Source organism: Scylla paramamosain, chromosome 4 (assembly GCF_035594125.1).
Source record: "Scylla paramamosain isolate STU-SP2022 chromosome 4, ASM3559412v1, whole genome shotgun sequence".
NCBI lineage: Eukaryota > Metazoa > Arthropoda > Malacostraca > Decapoda > Portunidae > Scylla > Scylla paramamosain.
This window is the reverse complement of record NC_087154.1, coordinates 28200043-28212590: the sequence shown is the minus strand read 5'-3', so window position 1 is coordinate 28212590 and position 12548 is coordinate 28200043. Positions and strand designations below refer to the sequence as shown.

Genomic DNA, 12548 nt, shown 5'->3' with positions numbered 1-12548 from the left:
ACTCCACCGAGGTCTTGCGGGGAATGGAGATGAATATTTGTGCAAAGTTGGGATGTCAGGATGAGAGGAGAGACAAAGCAACGCGTTTAACTTGAGCGAAGAAACTGCCTGGCTAGAAAAAAAAAAGAGATAATTACTCACTTTTTCTTTTGCGCAACATTGCTATTTGCTCCACGTTTTCCACTTCTGAAAACTGATGCTTAAAAGATACGAAAGAAGTATTTGTACATAGTTCTAGTCTTTATTATTCTCCTCCACATAAAGTATTACCGATCGTAAATACGTTACTTTTCTTTTGATCTCGTGAAACTCCATTTATGAGAAAAGCAAAAGACACTAGTGAGCCCGTATTTCTTATTTTCTTTTTTTTCTCAAGAACCGATGCACATACGTAGAAAATGAGCAAAAGAAAAAAAAAGAAAAGAAAAAAATAAATCAGTCAATCAATAAACAGAGTTCAGTCCCTCATTTTAGTCAAACATGATTTGCCAAAATGAACGACAAAATTCTAGGAAGATAATCATCAGTCACCTTCAAGCCTAAGTCCCTCAGCGGCCTTCCTATCCTAACCTAACCTGACCTACGTCCTGGATCTCATTTCCCCAGCTGGCCGCCTCTGCTCCATCACTGGTGTCGATAAGCCCACAAATTTTTCCCTCTCCCCAGCAGCTCACACCCCGGACAGCCTTATCGATGTGTCGCCCACTACACCTTCCTTATGAAACCCAGTACTATTTCTCTCTCTCTCTCTCTCTCTCTCTCTCTCTCTCTCTCTCTCTCTCTCTCTCTCTCTCTCTCTCTCTCTCTCTCTCTCTCTCTCTCTCTCTCTGGCACTCCTTTACTATTGGAGCTTCAGTCAATTTTTCTAGGTAATGAGTGAAGTAAGATGTACACTTAAAATAATGGTAAACTAGAGATAAAAAAACGGAGGTAGGATAAAGAAAGAGTTTGATGGAGAGATAAGAATTAGGCAGGGCAGTCTGATAACTAAATAGAAATGTTAAATAAATTTTCCTTGGTTAATCTGACATATATGGAGAATTGTCAAAAAAGCGTGGTGGAGGTTGTGCGAAGCTTTTCTTCTACAGAATAATCATAGTGGTTGATAATGAGAAGTTGTATGTCATGGTATAACATACAGGATCTAAAATAACCATTTAACTACCTCACTTGACATCATTTTTATATATACAAGTCTTCCCTCCAATCAATTTCACCTCTAAACACCTCTACGCAGTACTACTTCTATTTCGGCACCTGACTTTCCTTATATCTTCACACCATCGTTTTCCTTAATTCACGTTCACGCTATGTTGTTCTGCCATCGTTTCCCTATGTTGGAAAGTCTAGAACTCCCTCCAGTCCCTTTACACCTTTAAAATACTGTTTAAATCCCTTTCTCTCCGTTTCCACAACAAGTGTGTAAAGTGTATTAAGGCAACGTAAGCTTCTCTAATCTCAATCTCTCTCCTCTCTCTCTCTCTCTCTCTCTCTCTCTCTCTCTCTCTCTCTCTCTCTCTCTCTCTCTCTCTCTCTCTCTCTCTCTCTCTCAGGCATATGAAAGGTGGTGATACAGAACCCAACGAACCTTGACATTGCATCGACGTCCTCACTTACTCATTGGCTGAATTGTTACTATGATAGGCAGTTCCTGATTATTATAGGAAGGGTTAGAGTAGATGGGAAATTATCAGGGAAAGTCAAAGGTTTTCCAAGCATACTCTACCAGTTACAAATAAGTTAACGTTCTTTATTGATTACCCTTTTTTTTCGTGAACAAAACAGCTGAGAAATTAATAACGAACCCTTTAGTTTTGATAGTTTTAGATTTATTCATCACTTCCATGAAATACAGGAGCAAACGTTACATTAGTTTTTGAGCCTCGAAGCTTTACAGGGAAACATTCGAATGATGGTTGAGTTGGAGGCTTCCTTTGTGGGATGGAGGACTGTTTTTATTTTTATTAATCTGTTTTATTTATTTCTTATTTATCAATCTAGTGTGTGTGTGTGTGTGTGTGTACGGGGAAAGTGAACCATCTGCTGGCAGTGGCGCTTCAGAAGGCAAAAAAGAAGAACTCTGATTCCTGGGAGAGAAGTGACGCGATGACAGAATAATGTGGACCAAAACGTGGAGTATAAATACACTTTTAATACTCGTGTGTGTACAATACCGGCATTATGGAAATACTCCACATCATACATACTTACTTAACACGCTATATTAGAAAAAAATAAAAAATGAACCGCCTGTTTATAGCAAAGCATCATCCAAGGCACTACACACTCAATTAGAAGCGTGAGATTAACTTTGCTGAGTTTGGGAGAGACTTGACGGAAACCAGGAATGATCTAGAGAGAGAGAGAGAGAGAGAGAGAGAGAGAGAGAGAGAGAGAGAGAGAGAGAGAGAGAGAGAGAGAGAGAGAGAAAATTCTTTAGCAGACCAAGCACACGAGAAAAGCTCGTATTATTTTTCGATGCATTCCATAAAGCTAGAAATATGATATCTTTCCGTGCAGTCTAAAGCTTTTCTCTCTTTTATGACATACTTTATTATTTCTAATGGAAAGGGCGATGCAAGGACGACAATCACTAAGTTAATTTAGTGTTACGTTAAGACTTATAGTAATGGTGTTTGAACAGAAGAATGAATACATCAATGCTGAACAAATCTTGCCATGTGATGATTGGTGATAGTGATTCATGGGTAAGGACTGTAAGTGGTAATAGGTAAGTATGTTTCATGTAGGGACTGCCACGTGTAGGCCTAGTGACTTCATACAGCTTCCCTTATGTTCTAATGTTTTTATAATGCTGATAATGTAAGTGAAAAATGGATTTAGAAATTTCACGCACTGGTCCCTTGCATCACCTTCCGTCATTGTACCAAGTCTTCGCTTACTGTCACTCATCACAAGAACAGGAATCTCCAAGTCAGTCTCTCGTCCCCAAGTACACTGATTTTCCAAAGACTCGGCCCATGTAATCCAAAACCAATATTCACTCCAATGGACTCTCCTAGTAACCATATTCCCTCTCGTTTCCAATATATAGTGGGCTATTTTTTCCCACTTCTCCTTCTCGCCCTCTTTCATCTCCTTTCCGTCCAGCGTTTCGTTTTTCCCGCCCTTCCGCCCCATTCCCCGCCATCCCCTCCCGGCACACCACTCGCTCCCAGGGACGGCAAGACGGATGCTGCAAGACTCCGGTGCGATTCAATTCCTGACGGGGAAAAATTGTCTTTGAAGATCGATCGTGTTTGTTAATGTTGCTGGGAGGTGGTGCTGGTGGTGGCGGTGGTGGTGGGAAGGGATAGTGGTGGCGGCACATATTCCAATATCAGGCTGCATTAACACCCCTTTCGTTCCCCTCCTCCGCGTTATTCGGCATGGGGAGCCACGACTCGGCAGAACAAAGTGCCCACATCGCACACAAAACGTTTAATTTTATTTATTTTCGCAGCTGTCACGTGGCATAGGTTCGCAAGTAATCAAGGCTAGCACGCGTCATGTTGTGTTACTGTGATGTGCCGGAGTTTCATTTCCAGAGCTCATGTTCGTCTAGCGCAAAAAACGAAACTGAATAAAAATAAAAGGGTGGCATGATGAAAGCCCACGTGACAAAAACTATCTATAAAATTAGACTTTTGAGCTTTTGGACACCCATTACCCTGCACACGAGCCTCAGCTGCTGGCCGCGCGATTCCTGCCGCTCGTCAGGGAAAAGAAATAACTTCCAGCCTCCCAAATAAATACAGTTCGTGCTGGTATTCACCCTCTGTTTTATCTTGCCTGATTCTTCTACAGTATATATGTAGTGCTTCCTGTGTGTGCCTAAAACAGTCAACGTGCTGCTTTTTAAAGGCCTGATTTTGTCAATTGTGAATTTAAATTAATGATTAAAATAGAATGATAAAGGTCGATAATATTCTGTTGTACTGCCTGTCTCGCTCATAAATCTATCGTCGACAGATAAAAAAAAAAAAAAAGTTGACAAAAAAGCTGAAACTGATTACATTTGTTACTGACGCTTTTTATGATGTTCTTTTTAACATTCTTTAATAGATTTTTGGGCACAAACACCATATGGTTTTCGCAGATTTTTTTTTTTTTTAGAATTTTTAAGGTGTTATCTATGTGCTTTAAAATCTAGAACAATATCTATGGGCAATGGGCAAATTAATATTATATATATATATATATATATATATATATATATATATATATATATATATATATATATATATATATATATATATATATATATATATATATATATATATATATATATATATATATTCAGTGTATTCTGTCTGTCACACTTTTATATAAGGTTGTCAGCAGATTAAAGAGAATTTGCTGCGAACGGCTAACTGTAGGTATACCATTGTCTAGTGAAGTACAGCTTACTATCAAAACTATTTCCCGGTACATGGCAAATTACTTATTAACAAGATCGTTAGCCAAGTCGAGTGTATTGACATTTGCTTCCCCACTCATGAAACATAAAATATTCACCTCTGCACATCAACTTCCTGCACTCTGTACACTCCGCCTCGCTGCACCACCTTCACTACTGCCTTGGAGCACAATCTTCCGCAAACATAGGCAAAAAAAAATCCATACATATTCACACTGCAGTAATGTCTCGCATATTTTTAACATTTACTCAACTTGCCGCGAGACTGACTATAAAAACCTGCTTGAAATAACGAGTCTGTCCCTATGGTTCTGCCGAGAAAGGGAAGGATGGGAGAAAAGGAAGGATGGGAGTAAGAGGCAGCATCGTTAAGCTCAGACAGGTTCACTGAGGAAAGTATTGAGTGTTGAGAGTTCAGGATTTTCTCTCTCTCTTTCTCTCTCTCTCTCTCTCTCTCTCTCTCTCTCTCTCTCTCTCTCTCTCTCTCTCTCTCTCTCTCTCTCTCTCTCTCTATCTATCTATCTATCTATCTATCTATCTATCTCTTTCTCTCTCCCTGTGGCAGTAATAGGAAGGGTGATGATACAGAGATGATGATGAAAATTATCATATTGCCATCAAAACATCTGCCATTCAGTGACATTTTTTCTTACATATATTTTCTCTCCAAATAGTAAAAAGTTATTTGCCAGCATACAGGTCAAATACGAACCTCAAAAAATATATGTAAATTCAGGAAAAACATAAATAAACATTAAAGAAGAAGAAAAAAATGCCAGCATAAACAGCCTCGATTGAAAATGTTTCCCCCTAAATGTTTCCTGACTTTTGGATGATGATGATGTTACTGGTTGTTTTTGTTGTTGTTGTTGCTGTTGTTGCTGCTGCTGAAGTAGTAGTAGTAGTAGTAGTAGTAGTAGTAGTAGTATTTTTTTATTTTCCTCTTTTGCTTCTTCCCTTATTTCTTCTTTTTTTCTCCGTCGTCTTTTCTTCTCCCTCTTCATCAGATAAAAAATAAAAAAAACGTAAGACAACAGGTGAAGCTGCAAGAAACTGTCAAGCTTAAACGTGGCACTCCCTTTATAAAACATACGCAGCTATTTCTACCTGTCATTCCCATCCATATACATGTCTAATCCTATTTTTACTTCTTTTCTCAGCACCAAACTTGATCCTTACGGTGGAAAAAGATTCAATATCCCGTTACTTTTACATGGGATCACTCAAACAAAGAAAATCGAAAGAAGGGAAACGGAGGTCTATGGGATATACATATTTGTCAATACTACTATACTCTCCCTCTCTCCCTACCTCTACCTCTCCCTCTCTCTTTCACCAAGGTGATGATGAAAGAAACACTGTAGACACAAACCGGAACAAATCATAACAGTGTCACGTAACCTTTGAGGCATTTCTTCATTTGTCTCCCCAGCTATGTCTCAGCTCCCCAAACAGGCCGAGGTGATACAAAGAGGGGGCAACGAAAGGACAAAAAGGGTCAGACAAGAAAAAAAGGGGAGGGAAGGAGGGTAGGCTGAGAAGGGAATTTAGAAGACTGGAAGTGAACAAAGAGTTATACGAGGAAAACATAAAAAAAAAACTGGTGAGTCTTGTGTAGATATCTGAGTTGTGATTCTCTCTCTCTCTCTCTCTCTCTCTCTCTCTCTCTCTCTCTCTCTCTCTCTCTCTCTCTCTCTCTCTCTCTCTCTCAAGCTCGGCATGAAAGGAAAAGCGTTCATATCCATTATTTGTTTCGGTCTAAAGAGGCAGTTAATCTCTATCCCACTCCTCGCCGCGACAAAGACAAGATACAAACTGAAGGCGTTGAAGGAGCTGCGTCTCTCCCTCAAAGCCACACTAATTGCGGAAGTTGTGAAATTGACACCCGAAGAGCAATTATATGGTAGACAGGAGCAGAAAGAAGTGAAGGGAGAAGTAGAGAAAGAGGACGGGAGGCCAAAGGAATGAAAGGAGAAAAAAGAAAGAGTGGTACGTGATGAGCAGGAGAGAAGAGAGAGAAAGATGAAGGAGGAAAGAGAGGAAGGGTTCGGGGGCAAGAAATAGGAGAAAGAAATGGAAAGAATAATAGTAATATGGTAGAACTGAACAGAGGAGGAGGAAGAGGAAGAGAAGATTTAAGAGAGAAAGGAGTAGGAAGTAAGAATTCTACATACTAAGTGGAAAAGAAGCCTCTCTCTTTTTCATTCCCCCCTATCCCTCTTGTTACCTAACCCGGTGATTCATGAGCCCATCACTTCGGGATCAGTGTTTACGCTAAGGTATTATGTTCTGTATCATTAATCAACACTTTAAGAGTTTCGTCTTTAATAATCTAACTTAATCTTTCCTCGCGAGTACATGATTAAGATAGAAATTGATTACTTCTCCCTCGAACATGGGCACGTTACGTATGCTTATTTTATTTATTTATTTATTTATTTATTTATCTATCTATTCATTTATTTGATTTATTTACATATTTATTTATTTATTTATTTTATTTTTCATTTATTTATTTATCTATTTACATTTATTTGTTTATTTGTTTACTTATCTATTTATTTTATTTATTTATTTTTATTTTTTGTCCATCATCGCTCCTCTCATCTGAATATTTTCCTCTTAACAGTGATATGGGATGAGTCTCTCAATTTTCTAGTGTAGAGGAAAGGGCGTAGATGAGAGAGAAAAGTTAAGGTGGACAAGATGGAGGAAGAATAGTATAAAGATGGGATGAAGAACAAGATGAACAGAGGAAAACACCGTTAAGGGTAAGTCTGAAGTGCGGGAGAAAAAAAGGAGAGGAAAAGTAGATGAAAAAAAGGGGAAAAGAAGAAAGAAATCTGTCGGAGAATTCCGATTGTGGAGAGAAAACGGGTGAGGAGGAAAAGGACAAGGAAAAGGAAATAGAGGAAGAAGACGAGGAGGCTGCAAAAAAATTAAACCTTGAGGAAAACTCTGATTGTGGACAGATAAAATGGACAAGGAGGAGAGCAGGAAAGAGGAGATAGAGGAAGAGTAGAAGAGACAAAAAAAAAAAATGACAATTGGTTTAAAAGTTGGATAAAAGGAGCTGAAATAGAGGGGAAATAAACAAAGAAAGATATTACAAGGGAGACAGACAGAACAAGCTGAGGAAGAGGAGAAAGAGGAAAAAACAAACAGATAAGAATAACCGTATAGAAGAAAAGAAAAAAATCAAGAAAGAGATAATAAAGAAAAAAAAAAGAAACTGGCAAGAAAGATACTGACAAAGCGGACGAGAGGAAAATTAAATAAAGAAATAAAAAAAATAAAGCTAAAATGGAGAAAAAAAAAAAAGACTAAAGTAAGAAAAATACACGAAATAGGTGCGGAGTGTTAAAAGTAAACACAAGCGGGGTAGCGGGCGGAGATTACGGTGTTGTAACGAGGATCAGTGAGAGTCATTAGTCACTATGAAACTCTTTCCCCCAGACCCTCCAAAAGAGCGTCCCTCGAGTGCCGCAGTGATGAGCCTCCTTTCTCACCCTGTCCCCTTCACAGGTTCCGCCGCTATGCTCTCTCTCCCCGCACAGGACGCTCAAGTTAGGCTTATATTCTGGTGCTTTGTTCCTCTGGGTTCCTTATTATTATTACTATTATTATTATTATTATTATTATTATTATTATTATTATTATTATATTCATTGTATCTATTTATTTATACTTATTTATTTATTTATTATTTTTTTGGAGGGATGAGAAGGGGGTCCAGACTCGTGGATGTTAAACTTACTCCGGCAGAACAATATAGTTATTTCAAGCCATTCATTACTATTTGGTACATCTTGCATGAATCACTAACCACGCTGGGACATTTCTTCTCTCTCTCTCTCTCTCTCTCTCTCTCTCTCTCTCTCTCTCTCTCTCTCTCTCTCTCTCTCTCTCTCTCTCTCTCTCTCTCTCTCTCTCTCGCCTTACGTCTTTTGTCAGATAACGTCAAGTGAAGAAAAGAAATTATCGATTAATTTATTTTGCAATCACTAAATACTAAAAAGTTAAAAATAAGAAAAACTAAAGGTTGAGAAATTCACAAATAAACAACTGTAAATGGGTTTTAAAGAAAGACTACCTGCTTCATAAAGATAAGTACCACATGTCCCTGGAGGAACCACATCTCTTCAGCATCAAACAGAAGCCTGTATTCAGAAACGCTCCGCTCTCGCACCACGACTATTTTCAAAGGCCAAAGAGATGATTTTCTCAAGAGCATTTCTCCTATTAGTAATGTAGAAATCTTGTTAATCTGTCACCAGAGCCGAAAAAAAAAAAAATCTTTAAAAACACATGTTACTTTAATTACTTAGAGCCTTTTGAAAGTAGTCGGTGTGAGGGGTAGAAGAGCTTCAGAATACGAGTATAGTCCAGAGACGGAAAGCTACCCTCCTTTCCACGCTCGTTCAAGCAAGTCACCTGCCAGCAAGCGCCGCAGGATATGGAAATCAATCACGCAGCACAATAATGCACTAGTAATCGTAACGTGCTGCAAACAAGTGTTGGGCGCTATGGAATATGAAAAAGAAGGGTTCGTGGCGTCTCATTGCAAAAGTGAAAGTTAATGAGAAAAAACAAAAGCATTTCGAGAGAGAGAGAGAGAGAGAGAGAGAGAGAGAGAGAGAGAGAGAGAGAGAGAGAGAGAGAGAGAGAGAGAGAGAGAGAGAGAGAGAGAGAGAGAGAGAGAGCAAAAGAGCAGAGTAACCTCAAACTCTACGTCCCTCTTACTGATCATCGATTACTCACCTCACCTCCACTCTTGCGTAAGAATAAAGCTTCTTCTTTTTACGGGAAGGGCGTGCGGATATAAAAGCCCGCAGCGACCATGCGAGGGAGTGAAAAACAGCAGGATTTCGTGGGTGACAGGCGATGGAAGAGGGGGCTGGCGATGGTTTGTTTAGAGGGGACGAGGGTAAGGAAAGATGAAAGGTTGATGAATGGAGGAAGTGTTTGAGTAAAGGAATAAATACGACTGTGAAAAGGGAAAGAGAAAAATGAAAACGTGTGCAGGAATGAAAGGTGAAGGATTGAATGATTTAATGGGGTGGTGAAAATATGAGAAAAATAACAGGGGAGGGCTGATATGAAAACTAGCGAACGAATGATCAAAAGGAAGGGGAAATTGTATAGCAACCTCTGCTCTCCCTTGCTCGCCAGATATACTTTTATAGATATTTATATTTCCTTACCAAACTGGACTAGGTTTTTACCGGATGAGATAAATACAGTAATTCCAGAAGCATGAGATGGAAAGGAGACGATTGATTATTGAGAAAATGACGGGGAAGAGGAGAGAAAAATATTACCTAAAATAAATAATGAGGGAGAAAGCGGACGAAGCAAGCCTAATGAACGCCAGATTCCCCTCCCCCCACCTTTTACGTACACTCTAAATGTAAGGAGGGACGTATCCCCCAAAATATATAATAGTTTATTTTGCATACGCACTGAAGATAAGGATACATTTAGAGCGACATTACTAGCGAGATCATTAGCATTGTCAGCAACAGAAAACGCTATTGATAACTAACAACGAACACAACACCACTAACACCACCACCAACAACAACGACAACAACAAAACAACGACAACAATCTGCATAGATAAATAATGATCTCGTTGTCACTTGCGGTCACCAAATGCATAACAGAGATGAAATGATGAACTTTCAACTCTTCCCTTCCATTCTCCTCTCCCTTCCTCATCTCTCTCACTGACTAATTCGCGCTCTAACTCATCCAATATCCAGCACACACATTCCCTCCTCCTCTCTCTCCTTCCCTCCCACCATACTCTTTCCCTCTCGTTTTTCTTCCTGCTTAACTACTTCCCTTCCTCTCTTAACTCCCTCTACCATTTCCTCCTTCCCTTTCCTTTCTTCCCGCTTCCTTCATTGTTCCCTCCCTTCCTCCAAACCCTCTTTTCATTCAAATTTCTCTTCAATTTAGAAATATTACAAGCCCTTCTATTGTCTCTAAAAAGTAAGTACTGCTACAATTCAGACTTATACTTCTTTACACAAGTTTTCCTTTGAGTCGGCCTTCAATTTTGTAATATTTTTTTCTCGTACAATAAGAATTTAAAATTGTAATTCCTAACTGTGATAATTTGTACATTCTTTTAATAACGTGGAGTTAAAACTGCAATTCTTGAATATTATAATCATGTATATTCTTTTGATAACGTGACTTTTTCTTTGTTGTTGTGTGTGTGTGTGTGTGTGTGTGTGTGTGTGTGTGTGTGTGTGTGTGTGTGTGTGTGTGTGTGTGTGTGTGTGTGTGTGTGTGTGTGTGTTCCCGTTAACCATCTGTCTTATCTGGCTGCATCTGAATTCTCTCCGTGTTTTTGTGCCATTCAGTCTGCTTTTATGCTTATCAGTCTCCCCAGTCAGTCTGTTACTCAGTTTGTCAGATTGCGAAAGTCCCCATCTATCTGTCATCTGTCTCGTCCTCATGTGTCCGTATTTTGCCTGTCTTTTGGTTTTAATTATTCTTTTGTGTATAGGTTCTGAAATAGTTGATTTAATTAGTGTCTTTAATCTACTCTCTTGTCTATATTTTCATTCCCTTACTCCCTTTTTCATTGTCGGGGCTAATTCTCTCTCTCTCTCTCTCTCTCTCTCTCTCTCTCTCTCTCTCTCTCTCTCTCTCTCTCTCTCTCTCTCTCTCTCTCTCTCTCTCTCTCTCTCTCTGTCCCTCCCTTGCCTCTCCTCCCATTGACTTATCTTCACTCTTTTTGTTGGTGGACCATCACCTTTAATTTATGTTCCACGTAATTGCAGTTTTAGTAATTGCAGTTTTAGAAAACTTTATTTTGCCAGGCACCGCTGCACCTCACGCTCTCCCTCTGCCTCGCGTCCCGTACGCTGCAGAGTATTTACTTTCATCTGGCACCCTGGAAACGGCTTGCGGGAACTTGAATCATTCAGCATATTGTGTGTGTGTATGAATGAATGAAAGAAAGAAATAATAATGGTAAATGATTACCAAAACCATAATTTTTAGGCTTAAGTGAATACTACGTGAATACTAAATCAAAAAAAGGAAATGTCTATCAACTATTCTGTGGATCAAAGAAAACTGACGTATTGTGTTTGAATCAGCAATGGCACTACTTTCTCTTTGTTTTTGTCTCAGCGTCTGCCTTTCCTTCATTTCATCTACGTGTTCAGAAAGTGATGCGAGACGGTGGTTCATATCCTCCCCTTGACACTCGCCTTGCCTCGGCAGGTCTGGCACGCTGGACTTGATGGTGGGTGACTCGGCAGTGCTGGACTACCTGCGAGCCAACGACCCTGGCTGCACCCTGGCCCGCCACGGGGAGGACCTCGTGTCAGACACCTTTGCCATCTCCATGGGAAAGGGCTTCCCCCTAAGGGTAAGTGTACTTTGGTTTTCCTTTTATACTAACAACCTGCGAGGACAGATTTTAATTTCTTGTCAATTATACATATATCAGTCATGTCCAGGTACCTTCGTAGCATCCATTTACTATTAGTTTACTTTGGACCGTATTCTGAATAACTTCTGCGCCGACTTTTCATTACTTTCAAAAGACTCTAGCTGAGGTTACACGGTTTTTAAGGTGTTTTTAACGGTTCTAGTGACAGATTAACAAGATTTCTACATTATTAACAGAAGAAACACTGGTGAGAACACGGTAAATCACCTCTGTGGCCTTTGAAAATAGTCGTGGTAAGAGAGCAAAGCGTTTAAGAATACGGGCACTTATCCACGAGTATCATGTCCATCAGTAATAACACACACGTCTCAGGAGAACAAGCATCAAATCAACGCCAAGCACGCACATGTGAAACTCGCACACGGAAAAGTGAGACTGATAATTATTCTCGGTAGGTCTTCGGTTCCTGGATGTTCCCGCCAGATACAAGTACTTTTCACCTCTCGTCACGTCCCTCTGTAAGCAACTGATAATTATTCTCGGAAGGTCTTCGGTTCCTGGATGTTCCCGCCAGATACAAGTACTTTTCACCTCTCGTCACGTCCCTCTGTAAGCAACCCCGCACAATTCCCGCCGCCGCTGCACATCAAGTACTCATATTACGAACCACGCAATCGCCCGCAGTAGTAGTTCCCAGCAGCGGGTGAGAAT

General features: G+C 39.8%; 1 protein-coding gene across 1 annotated transcript in view; it reads left to right on the top strand.

The window, feature by feature from the left end:
• Positions 1–12548, top strand: part of LOC135099943 (uncharacterized) — a 156415-nt gene that overhangs the window by 128149 nt on the left and 15718 nt on the right. The window contains exon 8 of the mRNA XM_064002677.1: positions 11666–11813. Within this exon, the coding sequence (XP_063858747.1) occupies positions 11666–11813 (148 nt within the window). The remainder of the gene's footprint in view (positions 1–11665; positions 11814–12548) is intronic.